General features: G+C 39.2%; 1 protein-coding gene across 2 annotated transcripts; it reads right to left on the bottom strand.

The window, feature by feature from the left end:
- Positions 1–49: 49 nt before the first annotated feature.
- Positions 50–22,639, bottom strand: LOC126210443 (uncharacterized). Of its 2 annotated transcripts, XM_049939676.1 has the most exons (9): positions 22,587–22,639; positions 21,953–22,018; positions 19,711–19,760; positions 16,723–16,935; positions 14,505–14,571; positions 9,637–9,716; positions 9,394–9,547; positions 5,122–5,297; positions 50–1,107 (listed from the first exon to the last, which is right to left on the bottom strand). In XM_049939676.1, exons 3-9 carry the CDS (start codon positions 19,750–19,752, stop codon positions 742–744), a joined length of 1,098 nt encoding a protein of 365 aa, XP_049795633.1. In that variant the 5' UTR covers positions 19,753–19,760; positions 21,953–22,018; positions 22,587–22,639; the 3' UTR covers positions 50–741. The 2 variants fall into 2 exon arrangements, with proteins under 2 accessions (XP_049795633.1, XP_049795632.1); XM_049939675.1 differs by lacking the exons at positions 21,953–22,018; positions 22,587–22,639 and adding an exon at positions 21,312–21,439.
- Between the last annotated feature and the right edge of the window lie 4,314 nt (positions 22,640–26,953).

Below are 26,953 nucleotides of genomic sequence, written 5' to 3'. Positions count from 1 at the left end.
ACATTTATTTCACCATATTTCCAGGATTGTAAACAATACCACTAATACAGCATATTCATTTTACAGAAACTTTCATTTCACAAGATTGATGCTACACTCACACTTATGACTGTAATAAATGTTTTCAGTTGTCAAGAAGTGCAGCACACAACTTTTCAAAGCACTCCTCCTCTCCACAAATGACTCCTTGCAAACCTTTTGCCACATTTCGACACTTTTAGATATAAGTAATATTGAACATTCATTAGACTGAAACTTTTATTATGCAACACTGACGCACTCACACTTATCACAATAATAAATGTTTCCAATTATAAAGAAACGCAGTGCACGACTTATCGAAAGCAGTGTTCCACTTCTCACATATCTCCTCACAGATCTTGTTAAAACGTTGCAGGCTTGTAGGTAATGTCAGTAATATGGAATATTGGTTATGCAGAAACTTTCATTATGCAACATTGATGTTGCACTCACATTTATAACAGTAATAAATGTCTCAGCCATAAAGACGTACAGCACAAAACTTACTGGAAGCAGTATTCTCTTCGAACACACATCGTCGGCAGGAAGCCCTTTCTGCAAGATATACGAGTCACCACTTTTGATTTTACATGACTTAATTACCCATTTTTAACACATTTGATAATAAATTCCTGTCTTTTGCATAATAAATGTTCCTTAATGTAATGACTCGTCAGTGTTATCCTCGGGGTGCACACTGCTTTCTGTTCATCTTGCCATTTAGGCAGTGGTATTATTTTTGCCTATATTGTTGTTGAATGACGAGTCGTCAGTCTCACATTCTCCGATACTGTAATCTCGGATTTTCTTGTTTTCATACTGGTCATCGTCATCATCTCTCAGTGGTACATCTGCCACGTACTGCACAATGTACTGCTTGGGGCGATCTTGTTTGAACTTCTCGTTCTCATAATGGCAAGAAGTGTTGTTGAATTCTGAGCCACCTGCTGAGCACTCTCCGGGGTATCTCATGGGACAATGCTTGTGTTTCTCATTCCAGCAGCGGACTGGGTTGTTGTAGAGCAGTACGTTATCCGGCATGCATTGCCCACTGTAGTTCATGTCATAATTCTTGATAAATTTCTCCTGTAAAAAGGTCAGAGGCATAGATTAACATAAATGTGTTAGAATTCAGTGAAGTCAAGGATCATGACATTTATTAATGGTATCACCGCGAAAAAAAAGTTTTTTCCCATGCCAAAATTGTATTAAGTAATGGAGGAACTGATTTGCTACCTCATCATAACAAAGTAGGTGTGTTCGTATCACTAATAAACTACTTTTCTATTTTTATATTATATACACTGTGTGTCACAAAAAAGTGAAGCACCCACAATTCTCTATGTGGTCAGAAGTCAACATAACTTCATACACATACATACAATCGGTACCTTTGTAAATGAATAGTGTTGCAGTTTTCTGTGCCAAGTACACAGCCACCAGAGTGGATTAGTGTTTACATTTAATATTGTTACCAGACCTGGTAGGGTATTTAAGGGGCATGATCAATGTCAGATGTTAAGTGGCCACTGCAGAGAGCACGGAGATGCTGCGTACTCATCTGAGACAGCATTGTCAGCACCTGACAGAGCTCAAAAGGTTTCCACTGGCCCAGTGCTCGAATTGTGCAATATACAGATTTGTGTGGCATTCGGATATGACAGTGGTCTGATATTGGCCTACACGGGAACACGAGAGCACGCATACTCACCGTCAAGGTTCCAATCGACCACGTCTGACTGGTACAACGGAGAATCAGTGTATTGTGTGCTGAGCACATTGTAACCCCTTCACATCTGCACCTACAGTCCATAACTAAGTAATGGACTTCTCGCAATATTCTGTGTCATTCTGCACCACTGGTCAAAATCTAGCAGCAGCTGCATTACAGACTGGTTGGTTTGGAGAGAAACAGACTAAACCACAGGGTCATCAGTCCCTTTTTCCTCATTGAACTGTTCTCTGATTAAAATCATTTCCCAAAAGAGTCTGGAAAAGTAAAAATGGTGGAAAACTAACTGGGTACCACACTGAAAGAGAAAATGGAAGAAGCAAGCTGAAAGGGGAAAAGTCCACTAAAAGGAAAAAACAGCAGTAGAAGGTATTAAAATAATACAGCAGATGTCCTGGGCTGGCTGACTGTAAGAATAAAAAGGATCAGCTAGCCACACTAATATCTCCAGCCTAAAAAGATAAGGCTACAGGAAAACTGATAGTGAAAAGACAAACACCAAGGCAAACAAACAGCAAAGAAAGAGCAAGGAAGTTTTAAAATGGGGGGAGGGTGAAGGCCTGGGAGAGGACGGACACCCACCCTTAGATTGAGTGATACCCCCCCCCCCCCTCCCCACGAAGAAAGTGTACACTAGATCAGTCATTGAGGCATTATCTCTTAACACCATAGGTAAGTGTGGTGGGAAGATTATAAGTCCGCCTCAGGGTGGCTAAAATTGTGCAGTACAACAAGATGTGGACCACTGTCAAGTGGGAACCACAGCGACACTGAAGTGTGTCCTCATGACAAAGAGTGACCATGAGTCAGCTAAGTATAGCCGATGTGGAATTGGCAAAGGACGACGGAGACCCTGCAAGTAGCTCACAGAATTCCTGTTCTACATGTAAGCTGCCATCAACACCACAACACAAATGGTTGTGTTAGGAATGCTACCGTGACTGGTAAACATCAACTGCTGATGAATGGTGTCACATTGTGTTCGGGAGTTAATTGTGATACAGTACTACCCCAGATGACAGTCGTTGGTAAATAGGGGTGCAGCCTGGGGTGAAGTCCAATGTTTTGGAGAGGCACCATGGTGTTACAGCTGGCAGCATGGTGTGGTGAGTCATCGGGTATAACTTCAGGTCATAGTTGAAGATGATGTTTGGTTTGTGGGGTTCTCAACTGTGTGGTTATCATTGCCCATACAAATTCCCGACCTTTGCTCAGTCCAAACTCGCCACTTTCATGAATGATGATGAAATGATGGGGACAACAAAAACACCCAGTCATCTCGAGGCAGGTGAACATCCCTGACCCCTGCCGGAAATCGAACCCGGGACCCCATGATAGGGAAGTGAGAACGCAACCACGAGACCACGAACTGCGGACAGGTCACAGGTGGTAGTGATTGATGGCAGAATTGTACATCATGGACATCATGTGTTCTCACGTGTTACCTTTCATGTGACAGTATCATGGAGCCATTTTTTAACAGCACGATGCTCATCCACACACGACACATTCCTGTATGAACTGTCTGTGTGAAACTGAGGTTCTCCTCCGGCCAGCAAAATCTGCAGTTCTGGACCCGATACAACACGTACGGGACCAGCTCAGGTGACAATTCTGTCCCAGTGTCAGTATAAAGAATATTAAGGCACAGTTGCAACAGTTATGCAACAGTTATGGGCCAGCTTGCCTAAGGAGATGATACAATGGCTTCATGACACCTTTTCAAACCAAATCGGTACAAGTAACCCAGGCCAGAAGGGTTGCAGTAGACTCATACTGCCATGTTATTCACTAATTTGGCTCAATTTTGCAATTGTATACTCTCTCGACCTGTGAAGTTCCATTTTGTTTCCTCCTTTCCTTCAGAGTGCCACTTTTTTTCAGGCAGTGTATTTCAGTTTCAGGAGACACGAGTGGTATCACTAACAGTTTTGATTTGTTAGCAACTCATCATCAGATGATATTTGAAAAGAAACAAAAGGGAATGGCAAAATACTAGGAAACTAAATTGCACATCAGCTTAACTTCTATATACAACTATACGTATTTGAATACATTATTTAGTAACTTCAAACAATGGAGAGTCCAAGTTGGAAAATCAACAATATTATGAAAAGGGCAGATTGCTGCTCATGATGTAGATGACACAGTGAATTGCTGACAGACACAATGGAAAGACTATTACACACTGAGCTTTCAGTCAAAGCCTTCTACAGAAAAGAAAACACACACACACACACACACACACACACACACGAGCAAACATACATGACCTCTATTTCCAGCTGCTTCAATCAGAAATAGTATTCATATGTGAAGAATGCAGTCTATCCTTTTCATAATATTTTTGTTACTCAGTAACTTGTCTGCCTAGGAGACTCTCAATGTACAACTGATTGTGAGAGAAAGTAGAAAGTCTTCTTAATAGCCAAATAACTTTTTTTTTTTACAGGTTTCATTTTGAGCAGGTATTAACTAATACACAAGTAATTTTTACTGGTTTAGCTTTGGATGGCCTTCTCTCTTAATCACTTTTATGTTGTGAATATTCTTAATCATTTGCAATTGGAGGGATACTAACTTTATACTATTACATAGTCAACTGTAGCTTGAGTGTCAGTGATCAGATGGGTTTACACTGTGAGTGCCTCATCAGTTGACAGGTTACCATTTAACGTTTTCAAGTACGTATGGTCCTGTACAGGCATTAAGTTAATTTTATTCCATTTCCTAGTATTTTACGACACACTTTTTTCTTTTTAAACACAGAACCTGGTGATGATCTGCTAATCAGTAAAATGAGTAATATTACCACTTGTGTGATCACATGGTGAAATATGCTATTATAACAAATACATGACAGTCACTGTGTTTGTGTGTGGCAGTATGTCCTGACTGTGGAAGTATTTGCCATTGGATGCTAGTAGTGATATTGTCCAACTTTGAACAATGTCCTCATGCAGTGGCGAATTTTATTAAAATCAACCCATCCCTTGTCAGTCAGTCTGTCTTTACTACAGATATGTTCTTGGTAAGGGTAAGGGAATTATCAACAGCAGCAGAACTGGTGTAACAGGAGAAGGATCATTATGTATGGGATCTATACTCTGTGAACCACTGTGAAGTGCATGGCTTAGGGGACATCCCACCAGCAGTTAATATACTACATAGAAACAGGTTACTGTAGTTTCACTCAACTGCCACATTTTTAACTCTTTTCAAATTTTAGTTTGATGAAAGAATCCCACTGAATGCTTTGGATCATCTGCCAACAGCCATTGCCAGTGCAAAAATTTTGATAAAACTATGTATTTCATTCCAGATGCAGTAACACAAATTAACACTTGGAAGAACTGTGTATAGCATACCAAGTTAAATGCAGATTGCTTCACAATCTTCCCATTATTTCTCAGCGTGACGATCAATTTCCTCTTCATTGGAGATTTCTCATATACAGCCATAGTGAAGTTCAGGTCAGTTGCAGCATGCTGCATACTCTTGCAACCAGTCATCCACCATTCGAGGGTACAGGCAACAACAGTCACTGAAAATAAAAAAAATAAAAAATTCAAAAAGCTACACAGTATCATTTCTTCTGGCGGATATGATGTAATATGTGTGATACGTTCAACTGAAAAATCATTTCTTCGAATTAATATGCTGATGCAGCTCATATTAAATTTTCATGGGAGTATCAAAAGCAGAAACATGCGAATGATTCACTACAACATATTACTTGTTAAATCACATTACAACAAGCTCCTGATTATCCAAGTTACTGCAATGATAAGTGAAAAGCATACATAATCCAGAACACACATTCCCACCAGAAACTGCTATTTAACAAATTTACAAATCCTGGAACACGACGTACATGAAAGCCCACTACATTACACACACCCAAAAGTACCATTTAAGTACAAAATTACCCTTCAAAAAATTACTGTGTTTTGTCTCACTACCTTCCAATCCACTTTCAAGAAATAAATGTCTAATTTTTTTTCTATCTGTTTTTCATTCACTTTCTTTCCAGATGGCAGTTCTCATGTTCTTAATTTGGTCCTACATACTCTAATAATTAATCAATGACTTTCACTGCCTGGATGTGCATGACAATGAACACACTTTGTGCAATATATCTACTTCAATTAGCTACTAAAATCTTAGTTCATAGGCATTGCTGTTTGTTTTCACTATCCGCATCCTCACAGGCAGAGATTTGTAACAATGATATTCTTACAAAATCCATTAAATTTTGAGTGTTCAGTGGCATAAATTCAGCTTTTTTTTTTTTTTTTTTTTTTTTTTTTTTTTTTTTTTTTTTTTTTTTTTTGCTGTATATCATTCAGCCAGCCATCTCCAGAGTGAGCTGAAAGACTGATGCTCCAGCACTCGCTCTGTCCTCTTAAACTTGTGCACTGTACCATTGTGCATATGGCCACAGATACACAGGTGCAAGGGATGTCAGTCAGCAGCAGAGAAGTACAATGTACGTCAATTACATCAATAGCTGTGCAGTGAGTCCTTGCTGAGATGTCAGTGTATCATTCCGAGCTTCACTGTTTGTAAGTTTATTACAGAAAATGCTGCAGCCCCACATATAATTAATGCAAATTGTACTTCTTTGCTTCTGATCAACATCTCTGGCACCTATGTATCTGTGACCACGTGCGCAGTGGCACGGTCCGTGAGTTTAGAAGGATGCAGTGAGTATTGGACATCAGTCTTTTGGCTCACTCTGAATGGCCAAACGATATACAGCTCAAGAAGAAGAAGAAGCTGATTCATGTGACTGTACACTCAAAATTTAATGGAGCAATCGTGCTGTGAAACCATGAAGATTCATGATCCTAAAAGATTTTTTAAAATTTTTATTTCTTAATTAACTTTTTTTTTTTTTGAAATATCTTTGATCCGTGCACTATATTTGTTTCATTCAGAAAATGAGTACTGAAGTGATATTTCACTTATGTTGCAATTAGAATGAGAACTGTAAAATAATTTTCTCAATTTTCTGCTTTACACATTACACTTTTCTTTAATGTATACTACATGTTCTAGATATGAGTCCCTAATTGCAATTTACTGAAACTTAAATACAAGAGTTTTCATTTGAACAGAAATATATTGCTATCTGCATAACTGGAGCCATGCTCCAGTGGTCCTGTTTGGTAACTGTTAAGTGGATTATCTTCCTTTATCACCCACAGAGTGTGTATGTAAAGGTTTCCTTGCACATTAGGCATGATACAGAAATATTCCGTTTTTGACAAATTCATATTTGTAGAGTGGGAAAGATGATTGACCTAAGTTATGAAACTGGGCAGTTAGTGTTTCTCTTTCACAGTAATCTGTCCATTGATGCCAATACAGAGCTATGTGACACAAGTGGAAATTTGTCTTCCTCTAATTGTTTGTGGCTCCAAGGGGTGGCACCACCAGAACCAGTGCCCCAGCATAACAGTTTGTGTATAGCTTATCTCTCTCACTGAATGCAATTTACTGCTCTTAGGTTTGTGTTTTTTAGTGAAAAGGACATCCAGGTTTTCAGTTTATCTTAAAATGAGAACAGGGATGGGAAAGGAACACTGGAAGAATCAGTGGAAATCCTACAATAATCAAAAACCAAAAAAGAAAGTGGCAATACAAGCGCTAAAAAGACCGTGCAAACCATTCTAAACTTCATAATGTGGAAAACCTCAAATATGTCATTACTACTGCTCGACTCTCTTTGATTTGACAGTGGCACAACAAAATGTGAGGTGCCACCCAAAATATCTGTGAATTTCACTGTAAAAATCAGAAAACTATATTTACATCCTAACACCTGCTGTAACCATCACATCAGTCACCTTGGGCATGTATGCAATGATCCCAGCACTGTTCCCATTTTTGGAAGCACTCCTGGAAGTCTGCAGAGTGGAAATGTGTTCAGGACCCATTGTGATTTCACTTGGATTTCTTCAATTGAATCAAAAAGTCTTTCAACACAACAGAAGTTGCACGGGGCTAGGTCTGGCAAGTGGGGTAGATAGGGGACTGTTGCCATGTTCTTTCTGGCCAGGAATTCCTTCACAACACGTGAGGCGTGTGTGTGTGAGGGCATTGTCATGTTGCACTAACGGTTTTCTTTTTCCACAACTGTGGCCATTTGTGCCAAATACTTTCCCTTAATCACCTCAAAATCTGGCCAGGTGTAACAGAATCCATAAGAACTATACATCAAATTTAGAAAAAAAAAAGTCAGCATTGACTTCATGCTGCTGCAAACTTGTTGAGCTTTGAAGATGGCTCTTTCCACTGTGATGACTGCTGCTTTGTTTCAGGGTCATAACCGTAAGCGAAAGATCAGTCACCTGTTATGACTCAGGTTATGAATTTTCGACACTCCCAATCTCTTTGTTACATCTCAGTGCACCTCTGAATCCTGACATTTTGTTGGTTGATGAGAAGGTGAGGAAGAGGCTGCACTGCAATTCATCTTATGTTCAGTTCATTGGCTAGAATTCACTGACAGGTATGAAGCTCAAGTCTGTTACAAACGTTGTGAATTGTCTGCCTTCAGTCTTCATGAAGCACATCAAGCACTTTCACGATCATTTGTAGTGTTGATCATTTTGACAGTTGAATGTTTGTTGTCTTCTATTGTTTCTCAGTCTCCCTCTAAGCACTTGAACCACTCAAATGTTCTTGCTTGACTTGGTACACTGTCACAAAATGCAGTAGGTTTCAGCTATAGTTTTCTTCAGTTCGAAACAGAATTTAATGCAAATCCATTGCTCCTCCGTGTTATCCTTTTCACAATTCGCAGAAGTGTTGAATCACATCCTGAAACACAATACTTCAATTCACAGTTGCAATTTTGTGCCACAGTATCTAAGATGTGCACCTCGAGATATCTGGTGGCAGAACATCATAGTGCTACTGGTTTGACTAGTCCAATGAAATTCTCAGATATTTTGGGTAGCACGTCATACTTAGAAGCTTACAGGCATGCTATTAGCCAGGCTTCATGATGAAATAAGGCCATGGTGGTGTTTATTAGAAGATAATTCATTGTGACTTTCTTCAGTGGGAGAAGCAATTTATTTTGAAGTGAGGAATTGCCATTCATCATAAATGACCAGCAGAATTTTTGTCATTGCTTTCTGTTTGTGCTCATGAATGAAGCAAAGAAGGTCATTCGACTTAGCTTGATTTTTCAATAAAGAAGGCAAGAAATTTTTTAACAGCATTCTAAGTGCCTGACAGCTTATCTAACGATTGGACTCGGATCACATTGGATGATGCAACATGGACGCAGATCATTGCTGATTTTGATGATATCTAAAGCGGCAGTTTGTTTTTCTCCAGATTGTTCCTGTACCTGAAAATGTTCACCATTCTCAGCAGTTAAAAAGAAAAAAATTGTTTAAATTCTTACCACCACACAGTGTTTTCTACCTCCTGGAAAATAATGTCTTTGGTGCTTAGATCAGTTAGTGTTTCGACTTACATTTATCAGTGATGTTACAGTATTCAGCTGACGGCTGCATCTAGTACAGTCTTAGATGTACACATGGACAAGGGTGTGTAAAAAGTGAGTTAAGAGAACTAGTGTATTACACACTGTTGCTGATGTCATAAGGGATAGTACTCACTTGCCAAAACAGAGACGACGAGTGAATAATGGGATGCCTCAATGCATCTGCCTTCCTTGTTTACTGCAGAAATGATATATGATGCCCATGTCATATATGTTATTGTGAATATTACGTACAGGTACACCATGGCGGGATTTGGTAATGCAGATACCTAGTAGGACAGTAACAATATATTAATTATCAAGCAAAAATTAATGTTATTTTTTTTAAATTAGTAAAGTACACTGGATTATTACTCACTTTTCTTGATATGACTGTGAGGTAAATACTGCTGCAAATAATTGGCGGGATCAAGACAAATGGCCAGCTCATCATAAACCCTGAAAATAATCTCATGCAATTAATACAAACAAAACTGATGAGAAAGAAATATGTATAAAGAACTATAAACATTATTAATTGAAGTCACCATATACAGGGTGAAAAGTATTTAAACCAACAAACTCTGGGAGGTTGTAGGGGACATAAAAACATATATTTTTCCCTAATGTCATTTTTTCCTATGAGGAGTATTTAAACCAGCAGAGGAAGATTTCTCTGGCGGCAAACTAATTAAACCAACAAACACTTTTCCATTTTTTTATGACCAAAAGACAACACATTAATGCAACACAATTTAAATTATAGTAGATTTTCAAAAATGCCTCCATTGACACATAAACAAAGGTTGCACCGCCGGATCATGTTCTGTCTGACACGGGCAAAAACCCCAGGAGTTTGCTGAATTGTTCTTGCTGCTGCTACTATCCGGGCAACCAGATCCTCTTCTGATGCAACAGGAGTTGCGTAAACAAGGTTGCGCATCTCTCCCCACACAAGAAAGTCCAGAGGGGACATATCTGGGGATCGAGCAGGCCATGGTACAGGACCACCTCTGCCAATCCACGTTTCTCGCAACCGTCGGTCCAGGAATCGACGCACATGACAACTGAAATGGGCCGGCACCCCATCATGTTGGAACCACATGCGTTGACTTTTAGGGAGTGGAATGTCTTCCAGCAATTCTGGCAATGCTCTGGCGAGAGAAATGTAATAGTGCCTGCCATTTAATGGCCTAGGTAACAGATATGGCCCAATTAAACGGTCCCCAACAACACCGTGTCAAACATTAACAAAGAACCGCACTTGATGAGCGCTAGTAACTGTGGCATGTGGGTTATCCTCACTCCAAACATGCAAATTGTACATGTTGAAGACTCCATCACTCCCGAACGTTGCTTCATCGGTAAACAACACAGAGGATGGAAATGTAAGATGCATTTCACACTGTTCCAGGTACTACTGCAAAAACTGTGCTCTGGGTGGATAATAAACTGGTTCCAGGTTGTGGACACGCTGTAAGTGAAATGGACGTAATAACTGCTCTAGAAGGACTGTTCTTACATTCGTCTGATTCGTTCCTATGTTACGTGCAATTGTGTTGTGGTGTGCTACGTAGTACGCACCAACCATATCAGTGTACTCACTCCAGGTGTATCGCTCCATTAGTAAACAGAGACAATGCACTACTACACTGGTGGACAGCAGTTGCCTACAACTGAAGAGCGTAATACGCCCTCTAACAACTGAAGAGCGTAATACGGCCTCTAACAACTGAAGAGCATAATACGGCCTCCACCGGTTTAAATAATCCTCATAGGAAAAACTGACATTAGGGAAAAATATTTGTTTTGATGTCCCCTACAACCTCCCAGAGTTTGTCGGTTTAAATACTTTTCACCCTGTATACGTTTCTTACATTCTAGAACAAATTTAGATATAAGATGTATCAGACAATATTCTCAACTGATTAGCTGAATGAGTAAGTCAACTTCTTGCCTAGGATTCTTGGAAAGAATGAAACTGGAGATCAGTTCTTGGATTGCCATCCTAATCTATGCGCTATGTGTATGGACACATTAACACTAGACAGAATGTTCCAAATGTGTGCAAACTTAGAGGATGAGTTGAACAGTATAAATGATTCACAAAGGCATCCACATAGTGTCAGGAGCACCCACTCTTGTTCTTCTAATGCCAAATTAAATTTATGAAGATGAACAAATTGGGAACATGGAAGGCAAGGTTAATTATACTACACTGACAACAATGATAGCTATATCAACTTAAGTGTGTATACAAGCAGGAGAAAACCATAAGCCTTTAGCTAATAGGCTAGCTTTTTTATTTGTCAATGATTTTCCTTGGAAGACAACATGCTGCATCATCACTGCCCCGAAATCCTCAATCCATTTATGAACTTATCTGTATACCTTACATGATCATACATTTGACAATATGCATACATGTGCAGCTGTGTCAAATGCTTTGCAGAAGTCAAGATATACTGCATCTACTTCACTGCCTTGATCCAAGGCTTTCAGGATGTCACATGAGAAAAGTAAGAGTTGGATTTCATATGATCAGTGTTTTTTGGATCTGTGCTGGTTGCCATGGAGGTCATTCTATGACCTACGCTTTTTTCCAACCTATGAGTGCAGTTTTTTGTTTGAGAGATCTATGGTATAGTACAATTAAAAGAGGGACTAACTCAGCCAATGATTCAGTGTAAAATCTGACAGGCTCTGGAGTATTGTTTAATTTTAATGATTTCAGTTGTTTCTCACCACCACTGATACTAATATCAAATTCAATCTTCTTCAAAGTACTATGAGAATTTGATTAGTGCAATACTCTTGGATTTTCCTATGTAAAAGAACATTTGAAAACAGAGTCAGCATTTTTGCCTTTTCACTGCTGCTCTTAGTTTCAATTCCCATCTCGTACATGAGTGTCTAGACATAGTTGTCGGTCTGCGTGGTGGCTGTCAGGAACAGCAGAAGGTGTAACTTGCCCTCCCCTCCCCCCCCCCCCCCCCCCGCCCAAAAATTATGAGTGCTGATGGGAGAGGAGTGGTGGTGGTGGTGGTGGAGGGTGGGGGTGGGGGGCAGGAAGACAGAATGAGCTGCTTCCTGCAATTCTGGCTCCATTACCCTTAATAATGCATACAGAGGACATAGCATCTAGGGGCAGCTTAATATTGGCAGCACTCACACGCAAATGAATATCTTTCAACTAGTGCCGACTCTCTTCACTTCTCGCAGCACCAGTAAATCATCAAGTTACCATGGACAAGTTGTAGTTGTTGATGGCTTTATGCACAGTCCAGTTGGCAGCCAAATGTTTTTCATTTAACATCTCTCTATTTATAGCCCTATGGTTTTACAACAAAGATTTATGCGGAAATCTCTGTTCCTTTCAAAGTTTATTTACAATGACTGTTTACCAAGAAGGGCCATTCCCATCATGAAGTGTACTACTAGGTACATGCTCAGGTAGCATAATAATTAAGCCCATTGCTCCTCTAGGTTTTATTCTATGTCTGGCACAAAAATTTGTCAGTCATTGCACATTAATTTACACTAATGCTTACATGTAACTAGTGGCAGGATGTAGGTAAAGCACACAATTGGAGCCCAAAGTACTGTCCACCATCAGGCAATTCCACATTTTGTATTTCAGCTTGACAATGCCTAGCACTATGTGGCAAGGAAATCATCAAGTTACCATGGACAAGTTGTAGTGGTTGAAGGCTTTATGCACTGTCCAGTTGGCAGCCAAATCATGCTCAAGCTATGTGCTCATGTGCCCCCTTCAGTAAAAACAGATACTGAGTCAGTGACAAGAATGACACCAGCACAGCCCACTGCAGGCAGCATAGAACCTTCAGTACGTGAAGCCTTCTTTAGAGAATGATGGGTACAACTGCTTTCCTGGCCTCCAAGTTCACATAACGTGGTATCTATAGAACATTGGTTGTCAACTTGTTCTTCATGGTCCCCAAGCAATTACTGTTAGAGTTGGTTGACTTGCACTTGTGGTCGGTTTATCTTAAAAGTGCTTTTGCACTTGATTCTTCTCATAGTGCCAAATTTTTGAGCAGTATAGTTTCTATAAAATGATTTTAATATCCTAGCATGCCATAATTTGCAAATATATTATTCAATGTAACACTTAAAAAACTATTCACAAGGGGTAGTCATAAACTTTTAATTATCAACTCAACAAATAAAATTCTGTAATTAATTTTGTTTGTTTTCAAGTATGTGTTTACAGGTACATTGATATTTCTGTGTCACAGTACTGTAGCTTGCTGCAAGAAGAGCCAAAACAAAATCAGGCAGCAAGCAAAAAATTGATTACTTCTTCTTTTCTTCTTGGTGATAAAAAACGTGTGTGGACTACACCTTGTACATTTTGCCTAGCTGCACATGTATGGTCTGGAAGCTTATGTACTTCCACAGACCGGGTTCTGGAAAAAATGTTGGTGGAACCTCGCAGTAACGAGACCTAGTCACACATCTCAGTTGTGCTCTGACTGCCAAGTGAGTGAGATGTGTTAAAAAAGTAAGTGTTGTGTTATTAGTATGCATATCTTTGGCACTAAAGTGTTTTTGGAAAACATTTATGTAAATACAAATGTTGTAGCAAAAGAAGAATGTGACCTAATAATGTCAAATAAAGGAAATATATTCATACATAAATGTAAGTTTTGTAGTATCCCTTTATGATTTGCAAAATGTAAAGAACATTTGTCTGTTCAATTTATTGCACAGAAAATAGAAGCATATCCATTTTTAGAGATGGAATGTCTACAAACTCAACCAGAAGTTATCTACAGACGGCAAGACTTCTGAATCACAGTGATGCTAACAGCTTTGTTAAGTCTACAATTTTAAAATGGCATGCAAATAATTTCAAAAAGATACATACTTTGAAATATTTTATGCACAGTACTTATGGCTACAACTGAGATTCTAAAACACTTTCCAGCTCTGATGAGCGTAAAGACATTTTTAAGAAGCAAAGTGACGAAGACTACATTGAGTGCATTAGTGATGTTCTCCATAGAAAATGAGAAGATTCAAAGCATACCTGATTTCAGTGAAGTGGCATCTGAATTGTTTGCATCTAACAATACAAAAAATTGATCTCATATAAAAGAATTCACTTTTATCGTAGATTGATTTATTGCAATACTGTTTTGAGCATTATGTGGATATTGGACTCAAAATCTGCTGAATTAATTTACGTATAAAGAGACAGAATAATTTAATGCTTGTACTTACACATGGGAGTGTCAAGTGCGTAATAGAACATGAATCCGTGGAAAACCAGTGCACAAGTGAAAGCAATCTGAAAAGAAGACAAATACCAGAATCAGACGATAAGGCAATGAATGAGTAAAGTAAACCCCTTTGGACTCCAGCAATGAGCTGAGTATGTCTCAGATTTTAGAAAAGTCTCAATAAAGCATAAGGAAAATATTATATTATCATTAAAGAATAAAAACTCAGCTGGGTGGGATGGGATGCCGACTAAAGTGATTAAAGTAGTGTACCACATAACAGAACCTCCACTAACTAAAATAATTAATCAATCTTTTGAACAAGGATGCTTTCCTGATGTTCATGGACAGTGCAGCTGGTCCCGGCGGAGGTTCAAGTCCTCCCTAGGGCAGGAATGTCTGTGTTTGTCCTTAGGATAATTTAAGTTAAGTAGTGTGTAAGCTTAGGGACTGATGACCTTAGCAGTTAAGTCCCATAACATTTCACACGTATCTGAACATCTTTCCTGATGTGATGAAGTATGCTGAAGTCAGACTTCTGTTCAAGAAAGGGTCAAGGGAAGACATGGGAAACTATCGTCCTATTTCTATTCTTCCAATCTTGTCGAAAATGTTTGAGAAAGAAGCTGCAAACCAGCTACAAAATTTTATTGTATGAATGATACTATTATAAATAATTAATTTGGATTCCAACCAGGGAAAAACACCCTGCATGCAGTAAATAACTTTATTGAAAAGATATGCACAGCACTGGACCAGAGGAGTAAAGTTGCTGGTATTTTCTGTGATCTTACTAAAGTCTTCGACTCTAAACCATGCCTTACTTATCTACAAAGTAGATAAATATTGGATTACGGTCAATACTCTCAAATGCCTTACATCGTACCTGCAGAACAGAAAACAAATGGTAACTATCACTTCAAATGTGGTGAATTATTTTTTGAAGTGGAGTACCGTATCACAAGGTGTGCCTCAAGGCTCCATTTTGGGGCCAATCTTGCTCCTATTCTATGTAAATGACTTATCCACAAATATCAATTCCCCATCAGTTCTGTTTGCAGATGATACTTATGTTGTAATTGAATATGTTGAGGCAGAAAAAATTCCAAGCTTCATTGTGATCTCAATGAATACCATAGAAAACTGGTTCCACTTAAATGGGTTGAAACTGAACATTGCAAAAACCCATACGCTACATTTCCAAACCACACACTCAGAATGCGCAGAGCTGAAAATACAACACAGTAATAAACTTATGGAAGAAGTTGACACTGTCAAATTCCTAGGACTAAATGTGGACAAGAACTTGAACCGGAACACACATATTGACTCCTTATCAAAAAGAATAAGCAGTTTTGCATTTGCAATGCAGATACTTGCAAATTCTACCGACATGAGTACACAAAAAATAACATACCATAGTTATTTTGAATCAGTCATTAGGTATGGTATAATTTTCTGGGGAAGTTCAAGTAGAGCATCTCATATACTGAAACTTCAGAAAAAAAATTATCAGATACACGTGTACTGCACAGAAAACAGAATCTTGTCACCCATTATTTCGACAAATGCAAATCCTAACTGTACCCTCCATATACATTTATGAAATTATTATCTTCCTACACAGCAGGCAAAAATTATTTGAGGAAAATCACTTTAACCACACATACAACACAAGAAATAAAAATAATTTTATGCTTCCCACACACAAACTGAAATTATATGAACGGGCTCCACAGTATATGGGGATGACAATATATAACAAATTAATGGGCAAAAATATATTTAATGTTAAGCCACAGATCCTAAAAGAAGGCTACATGAGATTCTGCAGGAGAAATACTACAATTCGATAGAAGAATTTTTAGAGGATGACATGATAATTTGAGCTAGGGTAATTTAGTGTTAGATTTTTAAATACTATTTTTATTTTTGTTATTATTATTATCTCTGCCTTTTGTCTATATAAAACAAAATTGTATTATTATTATGCTGTATGTAAACATCAGCTTTCTATGTTTATGGTAAATTTTACCAAACTTTTGACGTGTCTCCTGTACCTGTATCAAATGATTTTGATTATGTATGTTATGAGACTAATAAACCACAATTCAGCGATCCAATTCAACAATTCAACCTGCACCACACCTGCAAAGCATATCATACACAAAAAATGGTAAGAAATATTGTGATGATCACAATGAAAATAATGTACTTACTGCACAGAGCACACTCAAGCAGAGTGCACTGCCAGTTGGCTGTATAGCGTTGACTGGTATATCAACACTCTCAACAACCACAATGTTTTTTGCAGACCCAGTGCGATGCTTTTTGTGCTGACGTGAAGCAGATTTTGGACTTGCAAAGTACTCTGCTGTCGGTGGCGGTGGTTCTGTTGGTGTGTGCGGCCGAGCATAAACAAAACTCTCTCCCTAGTGCATGAAAAAGAAAAGATAAACTGAAATATGAAACAATATGAGGAATACCTCAATATTATTTCGCTTGTATGAACACACATTTGAGAATTTTGTCAATGTTGGTTTCTTATCATCCATGGCAAAATGAAATGTAGCCATTCTAATATGCTAAAAATCTAAATAATTTTTGAAATACAGTTATTCTATAACAACATAATCCTTCAGAAATCTCAGAATACAAATTATTGTCCACCCTGCCCAGGCTTAGCTGAATGTGGTACACCATTTTTTTTTTGTTGCTAAAACCAAAACAAAAAAAAACTATGTTTTTAGGAGATATACAGAGGCTTGTATTGGTTCAATATTTTTGCTATCCTGTTATTTCATGTGCTGTTTACATGCTCATTTCATTTCAACCCCTTTCTTCCCCATTGATGCTGAAGATTTTAGTCTCTTATCTAACTACATTGTTCATGTTTCATCCCATTTGTTTTTTGTCATGCCTCACATGCCTAAGGAAGTGGCGAAACATCCATAAATGTATAAAAATTCATTAGAAATTCTGTTTTCCTTTCTCTTCAATTAACACATGATTGTTCCTTACAGCATTTGTAAACTGTAGTTTTCATTTTTTTATCCATGTCATAATGATAAATGCCTCTGCAGTTACAATTGCCAAGTCTCTTTGTTTTTCTACTTGGCTATTTTGCTTGGAATAGTTTTCCTTTGATGAATGCTCCAGTAGAATTTAACAGTTAAAAACAATGTTATGTAGCACCATAGCATTGTTATACTGAATTCTAAAATGGAAGTGGAAAAAAAAAAGTCGGCAACACAACACACCGCTTACAATAAGGGGGAAAGCCGCGTTCTACTCCCCGTCTAGTATAAATTTTCATATGTCACTTCGTATAGTGTGTATTTAAATCGGGGACCCAGAAGTGATGGAGATGCTCCATCCCCCAGTAGCCCTCAGTGGTTCACAACCCCACAACACGCCACAGCAGTCCACCCCCCCCCCCCCCTCTCCACACTGAACCCAGGGTCCAGGGTTATTGTGCGGTTCAGCCTCCAGTCAGTGGACCCCCCGGGAACATCTCATACTAGATGTGTGTAACCACAAATGTTTGCATGGTATAACAGTTATGGTGTATGCATACGTGGAGACAGTGTTTGCACAACAATCACCGACTTAGTGTAACTGAGGCGGAATAAGGGGAACCAAGCCGCATTCACCGAGGTAGATGGAAAACAGTCTTAAAAACCATCCACAGACTGGCTGGCACACTGGACCTCGACACTAATACGCTGAGCTGGATTCATGCCGGGGACCGGCACACCTTACTGCTTCCCGCTCCCGCAGCTAGCCGGGCAGGCTATGTCACTATATGTAGTACATCTATACCTATTACAGTTCAGTTAAATTCCAGGAATAAATTTGAGTAACATAGAAAGAGCTGTCAATCAGACTGAATCCGAACTGAGGTGCTACGTGTTGTTTCTTGTTAATATGAAAGATTAGTAGACATGAGAGTCTTGTTAAGTGGTTGCTAAAAATATTAGGAGCTACCAATGATCAAACCAAAAAGCTGTGGATCTACAGTCTTGACATTTATCTGCTGATCCACCAAACATTGTAACAAAACGGGATACAAGCTACATTCTTATTTGTTATCTTTCATCTTATTAAGCTGTGTACCAGAACAAGACAAAAGGAAAGCTGAAATATTGTGATAATTCCGACTGATCATACACCCATGTAGTTTCTATTTACATTCATGTAAGTCTTTTACTAAATGCAGTTAAAACAATCAGCTATGGAGCTAGTGAAGCAGAATTGTCTGTTGTATATGAGGTGCTAAAGGCATCTCCCCTAACATCATGTCTGTTCCAGATCTGACATTCAGCATTAACATATTAGCACCCCACATCATCCCTGTGAACAACCCAAAAATAATATAAATTCTTAAACCCAAACACAAATGTATTTGTATCTTTACTGGGACTGAAACAGTTTGTCTCACATAAGATTTAGCGAGTAGGTTATGCAGAATTGGGTGTTACTGGTTGCACGAAAAGAAATGCAATTCACCTATAAACTTTTCACTTGTTAATGCTCCAGCCTTTTCCGTTTGAATTTCCAAGCTCCCAGATGTATTTACACATGCTGAAAATCTCAACTGGACTCCCACAGTAGAAAGTATTTTTCCACTAAATGATATGTTAATCATCTCAGCTAATGAAAATGAATAGATTCTTCTAGATTAAGAGTAATATTGGCATACATTTTAAGGCTATAATGTCAAGAGGAAGGTCTGATAAAAAAAAGGTCACAAATTATTAACCAAACACTGCAGGAGTGACCAAGCAAAAATATAAAAGAAAACTCCCAGAATAATGAAATACTATAACAGTGACACATGCAGCCTCTGAGAGTGTTATATTAATAATAATGGTTAACAAATTAGTAACAATAATAATACATTTGAGTCTTGCAAATCCTAATGTGGTCTCACACCATATGAACCTACTTGGTGAGAAAACATCAGTGGAAAAGAACCAACATACACACAAATAAGAGAGAACTTATGTCAGATCATATTTTCTGAACACTGGAACTTGAGATCTGGCCCCCATTTTTTCCATTAGATGAATACCAACCCTGTTAACAATAGTAGCAGCTTGAAATGTATTTTTAATTGCACGGAATGAAAAAGAATCTGACTACATCCATACAATGTATATTGTTAACGGATGAATAAAGAGATTGATTGATCGATTGAGCCTTACTTCTGGGAAATTGGGTGGTGCCCAAGATCCAAATGATGCCATTGTAGAATCTGCAACAGAAGGAACGAAATATTACTTTTGTGCTCTGCATTAGTGTTCTGTAAGGTATATCAGCACAATTTGTTTTTCCAAAATATTATGAAGCCTATACCAGAAAGTCTATGGTTGGAGTATCATTGCATAATATAGACTCAGTTACATTCATGCAATGACCACTTGGCTGAGAATTAAAAAGAATGGAAAGTACAAAGTAGAAATGTATGTACACTATATAATGTGTGAGTGCAGTAAAAAAGTTTAAAGCAAGACTCATTCATCAGAACTATAACAACAAAGCAAATACAAGATGTATTTCAGTGACAAAGGCCAATACTGCTGTCTTGGCGAAACAAGAAGTGTCCAAAAAACATTGTCCCTCATATTTCTGTAAAGTAACAGAACTCTTACAAATAGGCTCATATTTGACACTAATTACAATGACTAGGTACCAAGAATATTCACACTGTCTGATCAAACACTGTGTTCAAAGGTAAATACAGAATAGGCTGCCGTTGACAAATCAAATAGTTGCTCAATAACTACTTCTCATATTCATTCTTATAACTGCTACCGAGCAAGGTGGCGCAGTGGCTAGCACACTGAACTCTCATTTAGGAGGTCAGTGGTTCAATTCCACGTCTGGCCATCCTGATTTAGGTTTTCCGTGATTTCCCTAAATCGTTCCAGGCAAATGCTGGCACGGCCGACTTCCTTCCCTAATCAGATGCGACCGATGACCTCGCTGTCTGGTCTCCTGACCCAAACAACCCAACCCCAATCCTTATAACTGCTTATTCCAGGATTACCTGGAGAGACGTTAGATTCTTTCTCACTGGGAAACTATGTTATTATTGAAAATTAAGTTACTCACGTTACATTATAGTGAGAGATAGAAATGGTGAGACCTGTAACAGACAAATAACTAATAAACAGTGTAACTCTTTCCATTCATTTTCAGGTTCAGAACTACAAAATTTAGTAAAAAGGTGTGTTGCTTGCGAGGATTTTGCACCACCTGACCATTTCTGGAAGGTCTCTTTGCTGCTATTCTGATAAAGGAAGTTCACAATGTTTCTTTCCATTATTGCATAACAAATCATCTTCTTGAGAAATCAGCCACTGCCGAGAAGAGTTCTGTACATAGAAATAAGTCATACGGCCCGTGGGTTAAGGTGTGGTGCCCGACTCCCCCCCCCCCCCCCCATTGTTATGACAGACTTATTTCTAGTACAACCCAAGATCTATGCTAAGTAGGAAGGGGACAATTTGGTTGTGAATTGCAAAACCCAATGAATATGAAAGCAGAAGAGCTAGTTTTGGTAACAAATTGAAAAATCTGAGGGGGGGAGGGGGGGGGGGGGGGGGCGTCAGTACATAACTATTATCGAATAATGTGCAGAGTCCAACCTACAACCACATCCAGAAATATTTTTAAGACCTTTAAAATCCTCACACGTACTGTACAATGTATATTCTTCATATGGAAGAGAGTCTCATTTTAAAATCCATTAGCGTATCACAGTCGTGATACAAGAAGAAAATTAGACATAGTTGCTACTTACGTAATAACATCAAATGTAACCACACCCAACTTTAAAAACTAACTCGTTCCATACCCTGTATGATATATTCACTACACTGATCGCCAGAGTACGAAATAAATAAATTGCTTGACATTCTCATCCTTGACTGTCTCGCTTACTGCGCTCAAATTGCTGTCGGCTGTTAATGTTGCACGAACGGAGCGCATAAACTGTCACCTATCGTAAAACTTCGAATACAGTGGCCGCTGTTGCGCAGAGAAGCTGTTTTTTCCTCGAATGAATCACAAGTAAAATACAAAATTGGAAAGGTACTGTTTGCTGCAGTCCCACTGTGATAGAAGCAGCACCGTTGTATGTGCTAGACCTCGATTTACACGTAGCGAAATTTGTTATGCACTTTATCTCGAGACACCTCACAACACAAACTGACCAGCATTTCGCTTTCTGTGTTTATATTCGCCTCGCTTCATTGTTGCAACTTGGTCTTACGCGTCACTCTAGCGACCAAGCCCCTGAACTAGGAAGATCCTTTGCGGAAGACAATCGCAAACTGATACGAAAATTCTGTACTCTGCTAGACGCTAGTGCTTAATTTTTTAGACGGCCATATGTACACATTTCTGTGCTTTCAGTAAATGCTTTACATAAACTTAACTTACCTTACCACCGCACTATGGCTTCGGTGTCCCTCGAGACTGCTTCTTTTTTCGGCACTGTTTACCAAGCTGCAAAACACAGAAAGGAGTTAAATACGGTGTCAAACATTGTTAGGTTTCTACGATCCGAGTAATGTTTTTCAATACGACCCTCAAACACTTTATAAGTCACCTCATATGTTATTTCTGTCACAGAAATGATTCGTGAACGGAAGCAGACAGTATATATTTTTTAGATTTAATTCGTTACGTAATAAAGTAATTGCATTCACAACCTTAAAGAGAACGGTGAAAGACATGGTAAGCTGTGAGGTGTACATCCTGTGGCACGAAGATAATTACCTATTTTATGTGTGACAGTAAAATAAATTATTATTTCATTGCAGACGCTGAAATACGAATGGATAAAGGAAAAATACATTAACAGCAATTTTCATACGCTGGATTTCTGTATTACATTCTTTACAAGCACGGACATCAGCTACGATACCTACTAACAAATGTAAGTGGATAAGCTTGCAACTGGCATAAGACGTCATGAACTGTAGGAAGGAAGTTAAAATTGATCTTCTTTTTTACCCACTGAGAAAAATGGAAACAGGTTAAATGTTTGCAGCGTGCAGTGCAGCTAACTTACCAGATATCCGACTGCGAGCTAAAGAGACGTCCTCCGGTACCCCTGAAGATCTGCCGAAGGGATTGATGGGAACAACGGAAGGGCGCCCTTTTATAGAGTTCTGAATGGAGCTGGTGGGGGGACCACACCTACCATGCTTGTAGCGTTCTCGAACTAGCTGCATTCTCATTGGCTCGCTGTACAGAACATTGTTCTAGCGACATTTATCGATATACGACCGAGACTGACAAATTCCGACGGCGCTTTGTGCCAGAACTTTCCCTGTCGACTTGTATCGATATATGCCAGAGACAGGCAGAAGGTCTTTCATGACCATTTACATCTACATACATATTCCGCAAACAACAGTGAAGTCCATGGCTGAGAGTACTTGCCATTACCACGCATTAGGTTTTCTGTACCTACGACTAAAAAATCATTCTATTTCAATTTCCCAAAAAGCCTTAAAGCCATGGATATGCTAAAGATAATCGATTCCAGTTGTGATTCTTTGGTACAGGATACAGTGTTTCTGTATTTTGTGACAGGCACAATTTTACATTTTTGAACACTTGAAGCACATGCCAATCTTCACACCATTTTGAAATTTTACCAATATTTGTGCAGGTTTATCCAGACACTTCCTAGTATAGATAACAGCCGCCTCTACAAAAACGCTCAATTTATGTTAATGTCATCTACCACACATCAACATAAAACACAAACAGTAAGGGTCCCAACAACAAGTTTTAGCCAGCAATTACTTCTACTTATGTCGATGTGTGTCCAAGATAATATGATCCATCCTACCTACCAAGAAGTCTACTCACAAATTTTTTGTGGTAGTCATACTGGGGTTGGACAAAAATATACAAACCCGAGAAAGCCAGATTGTTAAGGCCTTCCACCACCCTTTGCTTGCCCCTGCATTTTCGGAATTGTTGTTGTTGTTGATGTCTTCATTCCAGAGACTGGTTGTATGCAGCTCTCCATGGTACTCTATCCAGTGCAAGCTTCATCATCTCCGAGTAACTACTGCAAACTACGACCTTTTGAATATGGTTAGTGTATTCATCTCTTGGTGTCCCTCTGCGACTTTTACCCTCCACGCTTTCCTCCAATACTGAACTGGTGATCCCTTGATGCCTCAGAATGTGTCGTGTCCTACCAACCGATCGCTTCTTCTGATCAAGTTTTGTCACAAATTCCTTTCCTCCCCAATTCTATTCAGTACCTCCTCATTAGTTACGTGATCTACCCATCTAATCTTCAACATTCTTCTGTTGCACCACATTTCGAAATCTTCTATTGTCTTCTTGTCCAAACTATTTATCGTCCATGTTTTACTTCCATACATGGCTACACTCCGTACAAACACTTTCAGAAAAGACTTCCTGACACTGACTTTCGGACATTGTCAATCTTTTTCACAATGTCATTCTGCCATGACATCACGTATTACACTTACTCATGCGTCTTTTTGACGTAGTTACGTCTTTAAGACCTGAGACACTAGTAAGTGGAACAGAAGTGAACCGTTTAAGCTTTCAATACGGTTTGAATTATGGCTCAAAAATTAAGTTACTCACTCGCAGAGTATATACCTTACCGGTAACTAAAATCAGTTTTCTCGTTCGTTGAGTGTGCGATGTGAGACTGAAGCAACTGGCACAGCAGAGTATTCCATCGTCGACGGAATGATTTCGCTTCTGTTGTCATAGGACAACGAGTGATCTACATGTAAATGTTTTGTTGAAAAAAATTGTATAAATCGCCAGTACGGTAACTATTTCGTGTGTCCGTAGTACACAAAGGAAAAACAGCTGTGGTCCAATACTGAGGAGACGTGGTTTCCATCATGCTACGACCGTGATTTAAGGCTCAAAACAAGCAATTTTGAAAGCACTTCAGTTTATTGCAGCGAAAAGCGACAGTTATATGCTGGAGCGCAAACAGTGTAAAATAAGACGAAACTGGATACTCTGTGCTTGCAATGAATTATAGTTGTTTCAGTTCCGCAATATCTTAATATCTATTGATCATGGCTTCGACACCAAGCAGAAAAAGGGATTGAGGGAAAATTAAAAGACGTTACGGACAAAGCAGAAATAATTAATGTAGAGAACAGTGGCTAGAAAAGCGATGCAGGAGGATTTTATGGCAGATGCAAAGGAGTGAGAGTATTGGCTGCGGGGGGGGATGCTATATATATCTTTCCACTTGTAACCACCCATTAATCATTACGTCTGGATTTTAGACTTTGGCATGCGACGGGGAGTGCATATTTTACTTATTTCTTCAGTATTTATTACAAAGTGTTTTACTGAGCATTTAGGGTTTGTTAGACCATCATATGCTGACATTTATATTTATTTATTATAAAGTCGAGGGGCATGAAAGGGAAGGAGTGGTTGGGAAGGGAGTTAGACAGGGGTGTAGCCTCTCCCCAATGTCATTCAATCTGTATATTGAGCAAGCAGTGAAGAAAACAAAAGAAAAATTCGGAGTAGGTACTAAAATCGACGGAGAAGAAATACAAACTTTGAGGTTCACCGATGACACTATAATTCTGTCAGAGACAGCAAAGGATTTGGAAGAGCAGTTAAACGGAATGGACAGCGTCTTGAAAGGAGGATATAAGATGAACATCAACCAAAGTAAAACGAGGATAATGGAACGTAGTCGAATTAAGTCGGGTGATGCTGAGGGAATTAGATTAGGAAATGTGACACTTAAACTAGAAAATGAGTTTTGCTATTTGAGGAGCAAAACAACTGATGACGGTAGAAGTAGAGAGGATATAAAATGTAGACTGGAAATGGCAAGGAAAGCGTTTCTGAAGAAGAGAAATTTGTTAAAATCGAGTATAGATTTACGTGCCAGGAAGTCGTTTCTGAAAGTTTTTGTATGGAGTGTAGCCATGTATGGAAGTGAAACATGGACGATAAATAGTTTGGACAAAAAGAAACTAGAAGCTTTCGAAATGTGGTGCTGCAGAAGATTGCTGAAGATTTGATGGGTAGATCACATAACTAATGAGGTATTGAATAGAATTGGGGAGAAGAGAAACTTGTGGGACAACTTGACTAGAAGAGGGGATCGGTTGGTAGGACATGTTCTGAGGCATCAAGGAATCACCAATTTAGTGTTGTAGGGCAGCTTGGAGGGTAAAAATCGTAGAGGGAGACCAAGAGATGAATACACTAGGCAGATTCAGAAGGATGTAGGTTGCAGTAGGTACTGGGAGATGAAGCTTGCACAGGATAGAGTAGCATAGAGAGTTGCATCAAACCAGTCTCAGGACTGAAGACCACAACAACAACAACATTATAAAGTTTTTCGTTTTTGTTGAGATTTTCAAGCTGACTTCGGAACATTCAAGTGTTGTGTAGGAGAACGATAGAAATGGAGTTGCCAACACTGCCAGTAGCGATCTGCTATTTTGAAAGCCACAACCAAGTCGACCACTCCAGCGCTTTCTTTGTCATATGTTTCACAATGCCGTAGACAATTTCCACTAAGAAACTAGACTTTCCGAGTGAATTGTATTTCCAATTTATTCTCACGCTTCTTCATTTATACAAAACTTTCATTGTCTTGTTTAATTCGTCCTTTCGGAACCACATTAAAATTCTGTTTTGCCACAACCAAAAAGCTGCCGCCATGGACGTTGCCCTCCCCCCGAGTCGGCCAGAATGGCCTAGCCGTGCTAGGCGCTACAGTCTAGAACCGCGCGACCGCTACGGTCGCAGGTTCTAATCCTGCCTCGGGCATGGATGGGTGTGATGTCCTTAGGTTAGTTAGGGTTGAGTTATTCTAAGTTCTAGGAGACTGATGACCTCAGAAGTTAAGTCCCATTGTACTCAGAGCCATTGGAGCCCCCCCCCCCCCCCCCTCCCCCACCGCGCAACCGCCACGAGCCAACTACGAAGAACGGAACACATTTCCACAACGTTGGTATTGATAAAAGCTTCCAGTCGTCTCGGAGTGGATAAATACAGGTCCGATAAGGCTTTCAAGGGAATCTTATACCATTCTTCCTGCAAAATAGTGACAAGTTAAGGCGAAGAAGTGGTGGATAGTGATCACGCACCCCTGTCGCCCTGTAGTAGACTACAAAGGCAGAATAATATGGAGATCTGGTGACTAGTGACCAGGGGAGATGCGACAATTCATCCTCGTGTTCGCAACACCAATCCTGGACGATGCAATCTGTGTGGAGCCCTGTCGACTTGGAACACAGCTTCACCACTGTGGAACCAACATTGCACGGTGGGATGAACCTAACCAGCCAAAATGATCCCATAATCCTCGGTAGTAATGTTGTCTTGCAGAGCAATCAAGGGACCGATGGAACGCCATGGTATGGCTGCTCAAATCATCACCGA

This window comes from Schistocerca nitens, chromosome 10 (genome assembly GCF_023898315.1).
Source record: "Schistocerca nitens isolate TAMUIC-IGC-003100 chromosome 10, iqSchNite1.1, whole genome shotgun sequence".
Lineage (NCBI taxonomy): Eukaryota > Metazoa > Arthropoda > Insecta > Orthoptera > Acrididae > Schistocerca > Schistocerca nitens.
Note: the sequence above shows the minus strand (reverse complement) of the source record. Positions and strands in the feature narration are given on the sequence as shown.